General features: G+C 45.6%; 1 protein-coding gene across 1 annotated transcript in view; it reads right to left on the bottom strand.

Moving 5' to 3' along the window:
• The window catches only part of LOC144931353 (uncharacterized), a 46,068-nt gene extending 29,791 nt beyond the window's left edge, over nucleotides 1–16,277 (bottom strand). Inside the window, exons 1-4 of the mRNA XM_078855157.1 lie at nucleotides 15,961–16,277; nucleotides 10,056–10,368; nucleotides 2,743–2,907; nucleotides 2,012–2,065 (exon numbers count right to left, since the gene is read on the bottom strand). Of these exons, the coding sequence (XP_078711283.1) occupies nucleotides 2,012–2,065; nucleotides 2,743–2,907; nucleotides 10,056–10,368; nucleotides 15,961–16,117 (689 nt within the window). The 5' untranslated portion in view covers nucleotides 16,118–16,277. The remainder of the gene's footprint in view (nucleotides 1–2,011; nucleotides 2,066–2,742; nucleotides 2,908–10,055; nucleotides 10,369–15,960) is intronic.
• Nucleotides 16,278–20,507: the final 4,230 nt, after the last annotated feature.

Below are 20,507 nucleotides of genomic sequence, written 5' to 3'. Positions count from 1 at the left end.
TGCAGACATCCGAATTCCATATTCTCAGACGGCTTTTGTGGGCTATCGTATGCGATTTAAAAAAAAAATGTATGAAACCCTCTATTGCAGGATCGGGGTGAACACCTGTGAAAATAAGACACGCAGCACGCTTGCGTGTACATCCATGACTTCAAATGGCATCCTGCAGACACCAGCTCCCAACAGGGGTCATGTGACTCGGGTTGCCACCTGTCCTGGTTTTCCCAGGACGGTCGCAAGTCTTCCGGGAACATGAAAAGTTATGTTATAATAATAATAATACCACGCTCAAGAAAATTCAATTTAAGCGTAGTTCTCCCCTCAACTTGTATTGCAAAGGGTGCCACGGTAGCGAGATGTTAACTACTTGGCCTGGTATGCAGGAGGTCGTGGGTTCGATCCCGACCCTGACGCCTGTATATTTGGAGTCTGCATGTTTCCCTTTCCCCGTGGTCGTGTGGATTTTTCTCCGGGTCCCTTCGGTTTTTCCCTCCACATTTATAAACACGCGTTTAGAGTATTTGGCTGCAATACATTTCCACGTGATAAGCCGCTTCGTCGAGCGATCATTTGTGGCCAGGTTCGTGCCTGAAAAAATATCTGTATAGCTCAGTGGGCCATACCTGGTAAAACTCTTTTTTTAAAGTTTAGTAAGATTCTAAATTTGAAGCTTTCGTGACTGCAAGGATTCATATTCTTAGGTTATTTCGGTAAAGTCACGTAGGTAAAAAATTAAAATTAATAAAAGTAAAATAAAAATAAAATACAATTTTATTTTCTTTTTATTTTACTTTTATTAATTTTAGTTTAGTAAGATATTCCTCTTCCTATGATACGTCCCAGCTTTCTGTGCCTCAAGAGGTGGCAGTTCTACATGCGACCCAATGGACTCAAAGTGACCCCCTAGAATTCCATCACGCTACCCCCCCCCCAGCTCCTCCCGTTCTGTCCACGCGCTCGTTTGCCGGACGGCGCCGTCTGCCCACCACCCACCCACCAACCACTTCCCGCTGCGCAGAGTCCACACGGGAGGTTAAGCGCCAACAACGCGCCGCTTCTCTCAAGGACGCGGGGGAGGGGGTCCCCGCGGTACTCGGCACCCGGGGCTCATAGGGCCCTGCTACTCGGCAGAGCGCAGAGGCGCTCCAACACTCGAGAACGCCACCGAACTGATAGTTTTTCGAGGTAGTTTTTTTGCCCAATCCCGTTGGACTCGACTTGACTGGAAGAGACTTCAAGATAATTAAAATATAGAAAGAGTTTACAATAGAAATGTTCATCGCGTGCCCAAATTCCTGAAAACTCTGCCTTCACTTCCTAATTGTGCAAAACTGCAAATAGAGTCATTTATCAACCAAACTTGGCAAAGGAGCGCAGATCATCTCAAATTACCGGGTGATGGATTCGGATTTTATCCTTTTTCATCAAAGGGTTCGTTGCTCTTAGATGGCAAAATCATTCTTGCCTGCGCCTTGGAAGGAAAAGCGAGATTGAGCCTGGTTACCATTTAGATGTAACCGTGGAAGAAAACGGAGAGGTGTTTTCAGCTCGGGCTGTGAATCAGCTCTGGGTGATGGCAGTCGGGGATGGATTGTTAAATCTGTTTGTGAAGAGTGTCGATTCGTATCCCTGCGTATGCGGGCGTGGTTCCTCTGGGTACGAAGGTTTTCTCCCACGTTTCAAACGATGGTACGTGAAATTGACCAAAGATCTCAATGCAGGACTCTGTTGAGAATACATTAAAAGCCATCATTACTGGGTAAATACGTGAAATTCCTGTATTCGTATTATGTTACTGCCTCATTTGTAAGATAGGCACATCCCACCGTTCAGTACGCATTGTGGCATTTAGACTTTCGGTATTTTGTGGTGAACTTGGTCAAAGCACAGAAAAATAAGAATTTCCAGAAACTCATAACATTGAGGGATCCTTAAGAAGTGTACCGAATTAACATTATTTATATGATGAACGATCAACAGGGATTACGACAACTCTCATTTAAATACACACCCAGTGTTTGACTTCAATGATGACACTTCACCAAATGCAGACAGCATTGTCTTTCTGTGGGGTACAGAAGACAAAAAACACCTAATGAATCTATATGTTAGCAGAGGCCTCAAATTAAATGGCACGAGAGCATGTGGGCAAGCAGCAGCAAGATTATGGCTTTCTCTGGGGAGACAGTGATTATCGACTACAATTAGCTCACGGCCATGTGGCGCGATGTGGTGCGGTCGGACATGGTGGCCTGAGGAGCGGAAAGAGAGATGGCGCAGTACAGGGCAGCATGGGGAAGGTTGGCAAGGACAACGGAACACCCCACATGAGTGGGACAGAAGCGTGCAAGAAGAAGAAGAAGATGTGGAGAGACATTTGTGGCCTCTCGGCGCATGAACCATCACGTGAACTCCGGTCATCTTCGCAGCAGCGGGCTTTTGGCTGGCGGTCGAACAAAAACGGTCACCGCATCGCGCGCTTTCAGATCCGTTTCTAACAGCCGTCTGGAACGCTCTTCCTCCCGATATTAGGAAGCCAGTGGAGCAGTGCACTTTTAAATTTAAATTGAAAACGAATTTCTTTCCAACAGCGTTTTTGCATTTAGGTTGTTGCTCTTTCCTCGCCCCTCCTATTAGCACGGTTTGCTACGTACGGTGCCAAAGAAGTTTAATGGGGAGAGGGGACACACACACACACGAAATGAACACTGGCTGCCACTAGCTGGGCTCAAGGTGCACTACCTCTCCAGCCTCTGTGCCGCTTTTTCCAGCACGCGCTTGAGCTCCTCACGCCCGGCGGGGTTCGACAGGTAGCCCGGCGTCTTCAGCGAATGGTGATGGGAGGTGGCCGCCTGCGTGGGGGTCACGCTGCCCTCCTTGCCGCCATGCTCCCTGCCGTGCGAGCCGCTGGTCGGGGAGCGGGCGAATGAAACGACGCAGGCACGCGGGGGTCAGGATGCCGCGACATTGCAAAAAGTAAATCGTCGAGCGTCTTCCGCTGGCATTGTTGGCTTCACCCCGAATTTACAGTGCAACCTTTGGCTGTATGCAGTCGCCATTCGGGCTCTGGAGTAGAGTTGCCACCTCCGACATACACAAAACCAGAACATCATGGGAATAATAAAATCTCACAATACAGCAAGAGAGGTTTACGATGCGTTGTTTTGAGTCACACGTGGACCCTGTTCTGACAAAAACAGAAAATGTAATGTCCCCGGAAGATTTGCATAGTTCTCAGGTCAGCGACCTCACACAGAGGACAATCCATGGGAAATCAACACAGGTGGCGAACCGATTCCCCTTTTCTGCATACACACATCCCTGCTGAAGAGATGCGAAGTCAACTAACCCACCTGCTGACAGACTTGTATTAAGTCATTTTAAATAAATAAATATCCACCACTGGCTCAGAGCAGCTGATGGAGATAAGCGCCACCTAGTGTCCACTTGAACGTGGGAGACACTTTGCTCTCGATGATGCATTATTTTTCTCTCGGACCTACCGCGTGCGTTGCTGCAACAGATTCCCAAAAAGCCTCCCACAACCTGGATCGGAACGTCGGACATTGGTGGCCGAACAACACTCGGCGCAACCCCCCCCCCACAAAAAAAACCCAAAAAACATCTCAGAGCTACGCGGCACCACTGCGGAAGTCTGCACGGCAGGTTCCGTGATCGGATATTTAAACATTCGCGACCAATATCATCCATAATAGAGGTTTTGTTGGGGGGTTAGATCGCGTAAATTATTTACTAACCCACCAAAAAACCCCTCTATTATGGACTTTTGACTTAAAACTTTCGTGACTGCAGGAATTCATATGTAAGGCAAGGTGATGGTTTTGATTGGATCTTCAGATGGCTCCTTCATCACGGTTGGGGTGATGGCTTTGCGGATTGTGTAGTAGACTACACAATCCGCAAAGCGGGGATAACCAAAACGATTTCCAAAATCTTGAACAAACACAAGATCCAGGTCCGATTTAACACAGTGCATAAAATTCGTGATCTGATCCCATCTGTGAAGGACAAGATTCCTGACATGCAATACCCCGGCGTCTACAAACTACGCTGTGTCTGCGGCAGCAGTTACATTGGGGAAACTAAGCGACATGTCTCGGACCGTGTTCGTGAATATAAGGCAGATCTGAAACACGGCAAGACCAATATTTCTGCTGTGGCTGATCATTACTTGAATGCGGCTGGCTCACATGAAATTGATTTCTCTAAGACGATGGTACTTTGCAAGCCGACTGGCAATCAACAAATATTCGTTCACGAAGCCATCCATATATATAAACACAGACACACTTTCAACCGATCATTGGAAAGATGTCATCAACGACTTTGGGTCATGACGTGTTTTGTGTTTTTTTGTCAACCTCCACCGTCAGCAGTGTGGATGTGTGTAGCGAGGTGCAATGCCCCCCCCCCATCTCTACCCCCCTATCTCAACCCTCTTCCTCCCCCCATTGTCTAACGCACTCGCTTCACTTCTGGTGCTTTGCTCCGACATTGGCGCGGGCTGCCCCGCCCATGCTGTTGGCGCTGTACAGATTTGCTCACTTTGAAAGCCCTTTTAAGCAGTTGCATTTGGAGGCTTGCCCCCTCTTTTTTCTCTCCGCCTGATGAAGACCGCTTGTGTTGCGATCGAAACGTCGTGTTTTTTTTGCTCATGTTTTTTATTTAAATTTATTTTTTAAAATTGTATTTTATTTTTATTTCCTATCTACGTGACTTTACCGAAAGAACCAAGAATATGATGGACTTACGGGATGTTTGCAAGCTCTTCCCCGTGCCACTTCCCACCTCATCACGTGGCCTCCTGCATTTGAGACTCGGAGCGACTGTGGGATGTTGTAGAGACTGAAGAAGGCTCTGATCACCCTGTCTCGTGCACAGGGTGATCCAGGTGTCATGTGACCCCCCCCCCCCCCAATTAATTGGCTCCTAACATGTTTTTTTCCACTTTGCATATTAATTTCTGTTTTACATAAATAAAAATAAATAAAAATAAATATATTAAGTTGTAGAAAATGAAATGGAGAGATGGGGGGAGGGCACAAGACAGCTGGACCACCCTGTACTGTATTCGACTTATGCAAATTTTAAAAAATTTGGCAAGCTATCGCACGTTTGGCACGACTTTAAATGTCAACGTCATTCAGCCACGGCAAGCAATTTCAATTGAGCAAAAATGCGCGATGGCTAGACTCCAGAACTTGTTCCGTCTGGGTGTCTAACCTAACCCCGCTTGACTTGTTTTGACTTTGAATGTGGCCGAGGTGAGCAGAGAGGTAACCCAGTGGTTACCGTGGGGCGGTGGGCGCCGCAATGCATTCCGGTAAGAAAACACAAAGGACCTGAGAATACAAACTAGCATCTCATGGTGTGACCCCACTCTCTCCCCTCCTTCCTCCTTGCCCCCACCCAAGGCCGTAGCCATGGAGTCAACATTGGGGGGGGGGGGGGACCAAATCTTTCAAGGTGTCTGGGGGTTCCAAACCAGAAAAAAAAATCTAAATTTGAAAAATAATTTCCTGCCCAAAATATAAAAAAATTCACCAACACATGGGATGGACTTCTTTTTATTTACAATAATGTCGAATAGTGTATTGTATTACATTGCTCTGTTTTTACTTTTTTACCATTTCTTGTTTCATTGTATGTAATGGCAGAGATTAGGGATTAATAAAGTACAACCATGACCACAATCATAAAAAACAGAAATCTATGCATTGATTTATATGAAGACAAGTCCAGATATTGTGGCCAAGGTTTAGCCAATTGTTATTTTTATTTACATAGCATAGCAAAACATTTTTTTATACCAAAATATTGGGGGGGGGGGGGGGGATATTTTGAGCATATTTGAATATTGGAGGGGGGGAATGTGTCGTCCTCTCCCCCAAATTTATATTATAATTACGGCCTTGCCCCCACCTCTCCCCACTCTCCCCTCCACGTGACGACTCTTCATGGCAGATGTGAGCCTCGATGATGTCACGCGCTAGAATGCGATGCCCTAGACCAGGGGTCCTCAAACTTTTTAAACAGGGGGCCAGTTCACTGTCCCTCAGACCATTGGAGGGCCGGACTATAGTTAAAAAAAACTATGAACAAATTCCTATGCACACTGCATATATCTTATTTTGAAGTGAAGAAACAAAACGGGAACAAATACAATATTTAAAATGAAGAACAAGTAAAGTTAAATCAACAAACTTGCCAGTATTTCAATGGGAAATATGGGCCTGCTTTTGGCTAATGAGATGGTCAATGTCCGGTTCCATATTTGTCACTGCTAGTCGTAACAAGTGATGCAAGTGTGCATCCGTTAGTCTAGATCTGGTTGGAGATTTCAAATGTTTCATTCTGGAAAAAGTCTGTTCACAGACATCAGTGCTGCCAAAGATGGTTGCCATTTTGAGTGCATGGTTCCTGAGATGAGGATATGTCTCAGAGGGGAGAGATGCATAGAAATTAAGAAGGCTGCTTGACTTGAATGCGTCTTTCAGAGAGTCACAATTCTGCAGTTCAGCCAGTTCCATTTGGTAAATTGTATCCACATTTTCAATGTCAATAGAAAATGGGTTACGGAAAAGCTGTATGTCCTGTTCATGGAGATGAAGCTCTTTACATCTAAATTGGAACTCCTTTTGCAATTTTTCCAGTGAATCCACATGTTTTGTTTGGGAATGCAACCAATGGTTTTTCCGCTAACAGATTTTGAGTTGTGGGGAGATGGCAGAAGTTTTCCTCCTTCACTTGTTTGATGAGAAGGCCTAATTTTACTTCAAATGCTTTGACATGTGATTGCATATCACAGATGAGCTTCCCCTTTCCTTGAAGTTGCACATTGAAACTGTTGAGTAGCTATGTTACATCTGTCAGAAAGGCAAGGTGCCATTTCCATTCTGCATCATTGAGCTCTGGTACTTCTTTGTTTTTTGAAAGCAGAAAAGCTGTAATCTGTGGAAGTAAGTCATAGAAACGTTTCAAAACTCTCCCTCGACTCAGCCAATGGACTTCTGTGTAGTACAGAACATCTTCATAGTCAACATTTAGCTCAGACAGAAATTCCTGAAATTGTCTGTGGTTTAGTGCATGAGCTCTAATGAAGTTAACACAAGATACCACAATTTTCATAACAGAGTCCCACTTCAGTGATTTACTACACAGCGCTTGTTGGTGGATGAGGCAGTGTATGGCTATTGGAGCACCATCAGTTGTCACACTGGCTAGTTTAGCCCAGTTCAGCTCCAAACCATGCACAGTTTGGCAAACCTTTTCATAGATATCCTCTCCTGTAGTTGTTCCTTTGATGCTTTGCAGTGCAGCAAGCTCTTCTGTGACTTCGAAATAGTCATTCGTTCCACGAATAAAAATTAGAAGTTGTGCAGAATCACGAACATCATTGCTTTCGTCGAGTGCCAAGGAAAAATAGGAAAGTTTTTTTGTGGAGTTTTGCAAATGCTGATGCAAATTGTCTTCCATTTCTTCAATCCTCGGTGTAATTGTAGGTCCTGAAAGACTCACTGTACTAAATAAATCGGCCTTCTCTGGACACATCTCTTTGGCAACAGAAAGAAGGCATTCTTTAACAAATTCTCCCTCCACGAATGGTCTGCCAGTGCACGCTATTAGCTTGGCAACTTGAAAACTTGCTCGCAGTGATGAAATATTTAGCTGCTTCTGCTTCACAAAAGTATTTTGCCGAGTTGTTAATGTATTTTTCAGTTTTAATATTTTATCATTTCTCACTTCTCCGACCAAACAATCATATTTATCTTTATGTTGAGTTTCATAGTGTCGACGTAAATTGTATTCTTTGAACACAGACACTATATTCTGGCATATCAGACACACAGCTCTTTCCTTGTACTGCATGAAAAAGTAATCATAAGTCCACTGTTCTTTGAATATCCTACACTCCGAGTCAATTTTTCTCTTTCTTGACATCATTGTTTCCTAGGGAGTCAAAATTGCTATTAGTAAAATATCTATATATATACAGCGCTACAAAAACAATATACCAGCAATAACTTTGCCCACACAGAGACATACAGACTGCACTGCCCATCAATGCAGTCTGATTGGGGGAACTCCGCTTTTACCCCAGGCTTACACTGGTGCGGGTGCCATTAAAAAGTTAATTACACCTGCAGTTTTGTTCACAGATCGCAGTGCGGTGGGCACAATGAGTGCCCTCCGCCGCAGCTCAATCAGTGCTCGCCACCGCAGCCCAATCAGTGCTCACCAGCGCAGCCCAATGAGTGCTCACCAGCGCAGCCCAATCAGTGCTCACCAGCGCAGCCCAATTAGTACTCACAAGCGCAGCCCAATTAGTGCTCACCAGCGCAGCCCAATTAGTGCTCACAAGCGCAGCCCAATTAGTGCTCACCAGCGCAGCCCAATTAGTGCTCACCAGCGCAGCCCAATTAGTGCTCACCAGCGCAGCCCAATTAGTGACCATGGGCCGGATAAATATCCTCGGCGGGCCGCATGTGGCCCGCGGGCCGTAGTTTGAGGACCCCTGCCCTAGACAATGTATACTAACGTCACTCGGATAGGGCGCTTGGCGCATTTCAGAATGCTACTTTGTATGTAAAATAGTCGGCGGGAGGAGGCAAAGAATGAGACGGATCCAAACGCATCGAAGGAAAAGGGTGAGCGTGTGACTCGAGCAAGAATGCAGGCAAGGGGCAAAGATGAAGTCGGCGATATTGCTGCGTTTGAGCTCACGGGAGGGGAAATAGCGGCAATGCACTAGAATACATAGTGCAGTGCAGCATGCAATGTGTATATGAAATATTTAAAACGCTCATCATGGTATATTAAATATATGAAATGCACTAGAATAATTTTCACAGTATGTAATTCGAACACACTGCGTAGTATACAATGTATTCTAAATGCAGCAGAATGTGCTACGCAATAAATAATGTATTTTTAATGCACTATAATGCATTTCGTTGTATCTGTTTTCTCAATGCACTAGAACATGCAATGTAGCATATCATGTTTATTGATGCACAATACTATATTGGGGCACCGTTGACCCATCTCCAGTCCTTGCTACCTGCCACGCTACGTCTCCCTGCCTTCATCAGTCCAGTTCCCCTTCAATAATAATGAACTCGTCGCACGCGCCTGATGATTGTTAAACACGTCCCACGTGACGCGACAAGCAATTAACGCTGTCTGTGTTGATCGAGCTTATGCAAACTAAGATCGATACCTGAATGTGCGTGCTCCACGCGGCGCAGACAGCGTTAATTGCTTAGCGCACCACGTGGAACGAGTTAATAATCTGTGTGTGTGACGAGCTTCTTTTGCACCGTACGTAGCCGACCGTCCTAAAGGAAAGGACAGCAAACTAAACACAAGAAGCAGTTCTAAAGACACGAGTTTTCGATCTAGGTTTAAAAGTACACAGCTCCCAGTGGCTACCTAATATCGGACGAAGGAGCGTTCCAGACGGCCGCGGAATTCGAACGGGCAGTTAAGCGGCGTGGCGAACAAAGACGCAGCGCGGTGGGTCTCGAGAACCGGGTATTTGGGTCGCAGTGCGCAGTGGATAATGCCCATCGAGTGCAACATAACCCCCCCGTTGTTGTTGTTGTAGCAAGGCCATAATTATAATAAATTCAAATATGCTCAAAATGTCCCCCCCAATATATTGCTATGAAATAGATTTCCGTTTATATTATTGTGGTTATGGGTGTACTTTATTAATCCCTAATATCTGCCATTACATACAATGAAACAAGAAAAGGTAAAAAAAAGAAAAAACAGAGCATTGTAATACAATACACTATTAGACATTATTGTAAAACATAAATAAAAAGTCCATCCTGTGTGTTAGTGAATTTTTTAAATATTTTAGGTAGGAAATGGCAGGAAATTAGTTTTCAAATTTAGATTGTTTTTCTGGGGGGGGGGGGGAACCCCAGACCCCCTGGAAGATTTGGTCCCCCCCCAATGTTGACTCCATGGCTACTACAGCCTTGTGTTGCAGTGCGTTTTGTCCCCGGAGTCCAATCACCCGTCACCTTTTCCACGCCACTTTAAGCGCCGGGCCAGACCTGTGCGCGCCGGCTGCTGCGGGCGCGGTAGTCGCCGCAGCCGGAACCGGGACCGTGGCTTTGCGCGAGGGGCCGTGCGAGCCGCTGCCCCTGGAGAAGCTGGGCAGGTGGAAGAGCGCCGTGTGGGACGACGCCGACGCTGACGCCGCGGTGGCTCGGGTGGGCGCTCCTCCGGGCGCTTGTCCCGCAGGGGATGATGCTCCTCCGGTCTTCTTGTGGCACTGGAACATTGCCGCCTTGGCTTGGGACGAGAAGGACTTCGCCGTCTGGCCCGACTCTGCTGCACACGCAAACGACGAGGAGGGACCCGGTGAATCGAGGGTATTTAACACGTAGGAAGGAGGCTTTTGCGACCAAAAAACATCCATAGAACCGCCACTTTTTTCAAATTTTCTTGCTGTGTTTTTCACACCTGATTATGATTGCTTGTGTTGCAGTCGAAACGTCGTGAGAATTGTATTGTTTTTTTATTTGTATTATTGTATTATTTCCCTTCTACGTGACTTTACCGAAAGAACCTAAGAATATGAATCCCTGCAGTCACGAAAGCTTTAAATAAAAATTAATCCATAAGAGGTTTTTTTTTGGGTTAGATCGCGTAAATATATATAATGTATCGTTAAACCAGCCACCACCCGACACGGCCAACTAGAGCCCATGGCATTTCTGACAAACACCACCTGACCGGTGAATTAAGACATGTACATCGGGCCCTCAGGATGAACGGATACTCTGACCGTACTATCCGCCAAGCTGTCTCTCCCACCACACAGAAACAGCCACTTGAAACTCCGATCAAAACCATCACGTTACCATACATAGCAGGCGTGACCAAAAAGATCTCCAAAATTCTAAACAAACATAAGATCCAAGTCCGATTCAGTACAGTGCATAAAATCCGTGATCTGATTCCATCTGTGAAGGATGTCGTTCCTGACTTACAGTATCCTGGAGTCTACAAATTGAGTTGCATTTGTGGTGATTGCTACATTGGAGAAACGAAACGTCATGTTTCTGATCGTGTCCGCGAGCACAAGTCAGATCTGAAACACGGCAGAACTGATTCTTCTGTCGTTGCCGATCATTGCTACAACTCGGTGGGCTCTCATGAAATTGTCTTTTCCGAGACCAAGGTTCTCTGCAAACCTCCCGGCTACCATCACAGGTTTGTACACGAAGCCATACAAATATACAAACACAGGCATAATTTCAACCGTGATGATGGGTACAAACTTAGTAATCATTGGAAAGATGTTATCAACCACGCAAAAAAGACTTAATTACACTTTTTTGGACCATCTTATCTGACAGGCACTATTTTACTTTACTTTACCGAGTGTTAACATCCCCAGTTATTTTTTGGCAGTGCTCTCTTCATTGTTCAGCCAGCATTGGTATAAACATGGACATTTTCGTTCTTTTGTCTATCATGTGTATCAGACCTCCCCTCCCCCCTCTCTGTCCATTGTGTTGGCGTGTGCAGCAGCAACCGCGTCCAAGCCGTCGTCCATTGTTTTGGCCCCCCCCCCCTCCCGATGCGTTGTACTTAGCGCTCCGTGCTGTCTTTGAGCCCCGCCCCCCTCCCTCCCGATACGTTCCATTCATTGGCTACCACATTCTGATGAGCCCCCCTCTCCTCCCCCCTTCAACTTGCTTATAAGGGATTACTTCTTGAATCATTGCCTCACTTGATGCAGCTAATTCGGCTGTGACGGTCCCACCTGATGACGGAGACTTGTGTTGCCTCCGAAACGTCGTGATTTTTGTTTTATTTTATTTTCATTAATTTTGATGTTTTACCTACGTGACTTTACCGAAAAAACCTAAGAATATGATTCCTTGCAGTCACGAAAGCTTCAAATCTAGAACTAGTAAGGGTTGTCACGTAAACAGAACATGCCAATTCGTCACTAGTACAGCACTAACCGGTGTGTTGGAGAGCCAAGCCACAACATTTACAATCTGAGTACGACGTTTCGCCAGTCATTACAACCAGCTTCATCAGGCGACAGCCAGATTTGTGGAGAAGTCCACCCGTTTCGTTCCTTTGCGCAAGAGCGCAGACGTGTGGTCACCACATCTACGCCTCTCGATAACCTCCATTATGAATAAAGGATATTTCACAATCCAGATAATATATACGGCGTTAGTAATAATAAGGTCGTGTATTTATACGACGGGAAAGGCTCCCCAATGCCGGTCATGGAGGCTGTTTGTCTGTACAGTCGTTCACGGTGCTGGTTCGTGTGGGCTGGGGGGGAGGGCATCACTCACCACGGATGTTCTAAGCCGTGGCCGGTTGCCGGGTGCATAGCGCATTGAACGCATCACTTCACCAATTAGCTTCACAAACAGCTTCACCTATTAATAATACTCATCATGATGATCGGCCACAGTCAATCTACTGCTGAATGAATTCATCGCCATCCCATCACTATCCACTGGATCTTGTAATGCCGCATGCTATCTCACTCCCGCACGTGAGCTGATTGTATCTCTCCGTCTCAGCCCTGGTTGCTATATTAATAATAATAATGCCACTTATTTTCCCAGAAGAGCCTCGATGAGCTGCAAGAACTCACGGATAGATTCAATCCACAGATGGACGCGAAGCATTTAATCCATACATGGATTGTAGCATTGCTTTACTGCCAACTCCAGGCGACACCACAGCCGCATGCCTAAAAACACCAAGCGAGTCCTGGGGGTCAACCATCCAAGCACTCACCGGGCTAAACCCATCCAGGCACTGGGCCTCCAATGTGATCATTCCCTCACGGTGATTTTTTTTACGCCAACCTACAGTACTCCTAATTAAACAGAACCGCATTCTCTGACTCCGCAAATGAAACCGGTCCACATTTTGCGCAAACAAACACCGCTATATAATATTGGTCTGGAAAACCAATAGGCTAATGGATCTTCTTGGTTCTTTCGGTAAAGTCACGTAGAAGGGAAATAATAAAATAATAAAAATAAAACATAATAAAATAATTCTCACGACGTTTCGGCCACAACGCAAGCAGCCGTTCTCAGGTGAAGACCAGGTCTGTCGGGGAGACAACGTCGAAACGTCGTGAGAATATTTTTATTATGTTTAATTTGTATTATTTTATTATTTCCCTTCTACGTGACTTTATCGAAAGAACCAAGCAGATGAATCCCTGCAGTCACGAAAGCTTTACATCGAAAAGGCTAATGGATTTTAACATTTCTATTGTATTTTGCAGGAGACAGAATGGAGTTCTGTCGATGTTGGCTTCGTCCATACATGCTCCGTGGAAAATGCGTAATGAGGCTGTGTACAGTTTCCCAGGAGTCGTATTTTGGTTCACTGTCCGCTTCGCGATTCGCCTACATTTCTGCATATAACACGTGGCAATGAAACATGACTCTCTGCGTGTAACGTAACAATGCAATTACGGTGTAATTAGGATGCTCGCTTGGAGACGCGTTCACTTTCCCGCAGTGTCACAATCGATCTCTTTGCCCACCGTGCAGAGGGCATCTTGGGCATCCGCAGCAAAAAAAATTGTTTCAGTCTCTGGGAGCCCACGTATGTGCACTTCAAGCGCCCGATTAGGCATCAAGAGATCGAGAGGTCATCACGGCCAACGCCGTTGATGTCACCCACACCTTCTCGCCAACGCGTACTCCCATCTGCCAGATGCTGCAGCTGCTGCACCGTACAGACACGCGATCTCCAAGATCTGTGCTGATAGTCTCCCACCATCTGCCCTTTAGCTATTCCCCTTGGTCGCTGGACTCACGGATAGCATTGAAATGTCTGCCTTGGCAACCGGAAATCGCCATCCTTGCTTGTGAATGGCTCCTCATATCTAGAACACCGAGCTGTCATGTTCTCTTCGAAACGTTTGCATTGTGCTTTCCTGTGTCATCACGAAGAGTCAGATGTGATAAGATTAAGCACATATCAATTTCCAAAATGTTTTTGTGAGATATTTTTTTAAAATCTGAGTGTTTTTCACTGAAGACGTCTATGGAATTTATGCCTCGGCAATTTGGGCTTCAACTTCAATGTCCGTAATTTCTTTACTCAAAATAAAAAATGGGCATTTTTACTCACTAGGCAATTTACATTTTACAGAAATTGCATTACATTACAGAAGCCTGAATGTTGTATATCCTCCAGAGGCAATGGTGGAATAACCGTGCATTTTTTATGAAAATTTGGGCTTTGAAGCCACTGCACATTTACAATGAGGAATGGGGTCTCTGTTCCTGATGATACGCGTCTTTCGGTAATGACCATCATTTCCGTTGACTTGCCGTAATTTTAAGGGCACCAACTCTAAAGGAAACCTATTTTTGCAGGACATTGTAACGTAGCAGTAAAGTCCAGTGAGCATTAATAATATTAACAAGCGGCATTGTGCGCAAAATAGAATTGTACGAGCCCACTCGGTATTAAACATGTCAACAACCAGCTGAAAATAAAATTTACTTTGATAAACCAGCGCAATTAATAATGAACACCTGGGCAGCACTGATAGCTAATCTTAAGGCAAAATATGCTTCATTTACAAAAGGATGCGTTCTTTCTTTCAAACGTGCACTTTAAAAAAGTGCGTTTCTTTTAATGCATAAGAAATTATCTACCTTTTTCGAACTCAATATTTAAAATGAACAAAAATTTGAATTCTGCAACCAGACAACTTAGAGCAGGAAACAAAACCTACCAGAGCATTGCTCCAACAATTGTCGGAGCGGTACCACGGTGGATAGCGCACTGCGCTATGAACCTCCGTGATTGAGGTTTTATTTCTAGCCACGTCTCACATCGGTGGCAACTGATATCTGAACCGATCCTGGGCCCCTCACTCCCTTCACCCTTGATCAGCATATTAGTGGAAGTATGGTCAAATCGAGATTTGCGTGAGCAGGCCTTGATCCAGCAGCGGCGTGATTATTTTGCTTACTTATAATAATACTGTGAGTAAGAAACGCTTAAAGTTCACCTTTTTGAAAGAAAAAAACATCATGAAACTCATTGACTGTGTCTGCAAAAACAAAATTCAACCTCTACAATTAAAGATGAAGCCTCTTTATTGGGTAAAGCCTATTCTGTCAGCAGTTGTACACAAGCCGGTGGTATCTGTTTGCCAGGCCAATCTTGCCAGTCTCATCACAATGCCACCTTGCCTGCCTTCCAACCAGATACTGACACACACTCTGTATCTCACATTAGATCGAACACACCTCCCTAATAACAGTTCGCACACAACCTAATGCCGTTTTAATGACTGCAGTTAAATAAATGATCATGCGACTCTCATTATGGCAGTAAGATCAGACTCGTTGCTGCATTCTCTATTAAAATGTTTCAGCTTAGAACAATGCATGTGTCAGCGGCATTGCTCAGTGTAACAAAGAATATTGAGCCAGATGCCTTGTCAAATGCACAGCGTCTGTTGTTTATAGACGCGGCTACGCCTTACACTCGGGCACGCCTCGGACAAACAATGCAAGGGTACCGATGCGAACATTGAATCAACGCACCCAAATTAATTCCCGCGTGCACGCACAATCACAACAGTGAACGGTATCGATAGCGTCGTGTTCGCAGCCACACAGTGCGATGTGCCAATGCATGTGTGTACCGATGCGTGCGGCATCGCCGCCAGCTGTTCGACGGGGGTGGCTCGATTGCTCCCCGGGCTAACGTCAGCCGCCTCTTACGCTCAGCTACCGCAGCACTCCACCCCTCAACGCACACGTCCAACTGTGCATTTGGCACCAACGCGTAGCACCGAATGTGCCGCGGTGGGCTAACCCAAACGTGCCCACGGGTTGCCAATGTGGCCCACGACGCGCGCGCAGCGTCGCGAGAGAGCGTTCGTGAGTGACTTACCGGCCGCCGTCTGCCGGGTGGCTTTGCGCCCCGTCTTGGTGACCCGACTCTTCGGTGCCGAGTGCTTGCATTGAGCGGCCGCTCCTCCCCCCGGATCGCTCTTTGTTCTCGCCGCGCCGTCCCCATCGGCAGCACGGCCGGTCGCTCGTTTCTCCATCCTCGTTTCTCGTCCGTCTCGCCAACGTCGCGTCTTTCTCCTCCACTCCCTCTCTCTCTCTCTCCTCGCCTTTGGTCTCTGTCTCTCTCTGTCCTGCCTCTTTCGCCTGCTGCTAAGGCTGCCTGCCTCCCTCACGTCTCTCTCTCTCTCTTGTTGTCGCTTTCCCTTCTACCAGGGAGAGCTGCAAATAGAGAGAGTGGGAGAGTGAGAGACAGAAAGAGTGGGTGGCTGGGATTGTATTAATCCCTCGTTATCTAAGGTGGCTCAGTCCACGGCAACCATGAGCAGATTTACATTGCAGCTTTGCACGTACAAAATAAAAGCATACAAATAATGTAACGTACAAATAATTTAACTCAATACCCGGGGTCCACGGCAGATTTGAAATCACAATTTAAAGGCAAAAGAGTAAAACATACCACGTAATATAGCGCCCTATATAAAGCAGCCAAGCATTTGGTATTAACACGTTCGGGGAAAATTGCACTGCCTGCAATTTAACATCGTCCGCAGCTTCTGTAAGGGGCGGGCGGCTCTGAAGAGCTATCCGCACATCTCTGGATCTCCTACTCTCGGGCAGGAAATGCATTACGTTGGTGCGGGAGAGTGTGTTTAAAAAGCAGCCTCCCTGAATTATTGATCCCTCTCATCGCATCTTTGGGCCACTTGCACGCGCAAAGAGAGAGAGAGGGCTGCGCGCATTGGCAGAGAGCGGAATCGGTGAGTGGAGCGGTGTATGCATCAGAAAACGTGAACACACCTATAATTTTGTTTTTGTTTTACCAGGTAAGGCCCACTGAGCTATGTAGCTCTTTTTCAGAAGCGACCTGGCCACAAAGTATAGCTCAACGAAGTGGCTTATTACGTGGAAATTTGTAGCAGCCAAATACTCTAAACGAGTGTTTCTAAACGTGGAGGGAAAACCGGAGGACCCAGAAAAAAAATCCACGCGACTATGGGGAGGAACATGCAAAATATACAGCAAGCGTCAGAGTCGAACCCACGACCTCCTGTATACCAGGCGAGGTAGTTAACATCTCCTAGCCACCATGGCGCCTTCCCACACCTTTGCTGTGTTTTGCGCTCACTTATAATAATCAATTTGCTAAAGTCTACAAGATCTATTAAAGTGACTGCCGATCAGGCCTGATAAGAGGGAGGAAAGGGAGTACAGTACAACTGTATCGGGTGTAGCCCAATCATTCTATTCCAAGAAAATGTTAAGCCAGAAAAGATAACCGCTGAAAATGCCAAAACCCTGAATGAATGCACGTTCAACTCATTGTGAATTCATTTTCAAACACCATCTAAAGCAATAGCCGTGTGTTTAATAAACGAATGAGATATATTCATGCCAGCTAGTTTAGATGATAATTGTCATTGGTAACACGATGAGAATAAAAGGTTTTTACAAGGTCAACAATGGTTCGGAGCGCCATCGCGTTAAGAATCAATAAAAATATATAATTGTCGTATTGTAAAAAAATAATTTCATCCAGATCGCGCTATCGAAATCACGTTATGAGGCAAAGGATCCATCTAGATCTCTCGCAAAGCAGCGCGGCCGTTCCATGCTATAAGAACGGCTTATTCAGAATCAGTTTTCATTTTCATTTATTTGGTATAGCCATGTGAGCCATTCGGCTCTTGAATCGGGTGCAACCGCAACAAACAAAATACAAAAAACATGAACAATAAAACATCTTAATGTGACTAAGTGCAAACAGAACATCCAGGAAAAAACAGCAAAAATATTCCAGAAAAGGCACTGTACACCAACGCTGTGTGAAAAAATCCCAGTGGGATGCAAGTCAAACAACAACAACAACAACAACCACAACACAACTTAGATTACGGCCATCAGTCTAACTCCGTACTACAACAAACAAACATGGCAGAACCAAAAAAAGTTTTCGAAATCACCAAAATAAAGAAGAGAAACACTCTTCCCACCAACTCTGCATAATGAGAGTAAATTCAGCACAGAAGGATTATGTTTTTGCTGGTACGGTAATCTGCGTGGCCTTTGACTGCGCACTCCCAGACTCGCCTGACATTAAAACAAGAACAAAAAAACATTGTGGCTGCGTCAACGTGCCCCCCAGCTGCTTGACTTTGCTCCTTCATATTCAGGTCAGTGTCTCTGGGAATATGAGCACGAGCTACAAGGATTTACAGGAATTAGTGAGTGATGTCACCAGCAGACCGATATTAAAAGCTAATGCTCTTGACGCGCAGAGATGCATCCAAGCAATATCGGTGACCGCAAGCGGACTGCTATGCGGCACATACTGGCCATCGTATACAATTACAAACCAATGTGGATGTATTTAACAGGCAAATGCAACCAAGTCTCAATACGCTCTTCAGAACAGTGGGCATTCATTTACTGGAGAGAGAGAGAGAGTCATGGTTGGTACCGAACATGAACAGGGGCAGTAGCAAGTCAACGGCACAGGTGACTGAGTGAAGGCGGTTCCAGACTATGGGGGAGGTGGGAGGGGCAGTAGAGCGGAATGAAGAACCCAGTGTTGACATGAGAGAGGGCAGAAGCGACTCCACGGAGGATCTTGAAGACGCCGAGCGTGATTTTGCAATCTAACCTGGACCGGATTGTGAACCATTGGTCTGCCCTATTGTCGTGATGCGGTCCACGTTTATGGATGCGGGCGTGCAAGTCTCTGAGTGGCATTTCTGAATCATCTGGAGTTTGGTGAAGCCGTAGAGTGGGGGGGGAGGGTCACAGTAATTGAAGTTGGGATATGACTGAGAGGATGGATGAGGGTCCTCAGCGGTGGTTGGCGTAGGGAATTGGTAGACGCAGGGAATGTTGTGCATGTTGAGGTGTCAGGGTTAACTGAAGAGGGGGGATATAAGGGGTAAATAAATGAAATACAAAGCAATTTAATATCCAAACCTTCATTTATGAACATCTGACCAGGCGACAGAGCAATGGAGTATAATATATAGCAGTTCGAAGTTACCTTTATGAATTCAAATGGATATTGAGTAAGCCCTTCATCCATCTTGGGTCGATAAAGTGAGTACCACTTTGTGAGGAAGTCTACAGTGGTACTCCTCTATGGCACTAAATTAATAGAGGACTATAAAGTATAGCAATATACTTAATTACATTTATAAAGAGCCACTCCACCAGGTACTCAGAGCAATGGTTTATTGACAGGCAGCGTATGGTAGTATATCCACGTGCATTTACACACAGGGCTTCATGTCGGCCAGGTCTGTTCAGGCCGGGTGCCAGAAAATATTTCCCACCCGGCACACGACAATCACTTGCGCTATGGCTGTGGCTACCAGTCATGTGCCTAATTCCAGTCTTGCATCTTCATTAGTCAAGGTCTATCCACTGTTAGATTAAGCCTCCCCCCCCCAATCCGTTGCCATCTCTCACGATTCTGCACATGTCAATAATGCCATTTCGTGCCTGCACCCAACTGTCACTGCAACTTTCAATGCCATTTCGTGCGGTCTACCAGTGAACCCGGAGGGGAAAAATCGGATAAAAATCCACGCGACCACGGGGAGAGAGACACGCAAACTCCAAATATACGGCAGCGGGCGTCATCTGGGTCTCGATCGAAGCCACGACACCCTCCTAAAGGGAGGCAACATCTCGCACGATGGCATCAGTTTGCCCTGTGATCAGTAAATAATGCGCATACAGTTGCATTTGTGCATCCTTGAGTCATCGTGTTAGCAAACGGTCGACCATCCAGTTGAAGACTACAGTATTATGCCCTTGTGTGCTCGCGTGACGTGATTCTCAATACCACAGCGTGGCCTAGGCAGGGCTGGATTTCACTTCTGCTTTTATTGTTTAAGTTATGCCTTGGGGCAGCTTGTTATCTGGCATTTTGGGACAATATCAATGCTGCACTCAGAATGACAGTATTACACTATAAGCTGACCCCATTAAAATTTTAGCTATGTCGAGCATTATCCTGCCGTTTGACTTTAACCTTGCAGATATGCAGCGATTATAATCTTTTTGTATTGAAATCTTAATCTCAATCTAGGCGTGTTTAGCGTTTGCCAGTATCCATGGGGAAAGTCTGGCTTGTTGCCTCCCACTCCACATGACCGTCTGTTATGTGTTTAACTCTGTGAGTGAATTCCGTTGTTCTGCTTTTGTACTTCAAGTACTATCTCGGTCAACGATTCTGATTAATATGCGAGCAATGAAGATCCAGGAGCAATAACGGACAGAACGGCCTTCAAATATTCCCCGAGACATTGATCCTGCCTGACAAATGAAGGCAAATTATAAAAACGCGAGAACACAGCAGTAGTTATACGCACATCTCGGGGTTAATGTCACAATAACACTGCAGTAGTAAATTAAATAAAAAATAATACACAAACATGAAAT

Source organism: Lampetra fluviatilis, chromosome 4 (assembly GCF_964198595.1).
Source record: "Lampetra fluviatilis chromosome 4, kcLamFluv1.1, whole genome shotgun sequence".
Lineage (NCBI taxonomy): Eukaryota > Metazoa > Chordata > Hyperoartia > Petromyzontiformes > Petromyzontidae > Lampetra > Lampetra fluviatilis.
This window is presented reverse-complemented; position numbering and strand designations above follow the sequence as displayed.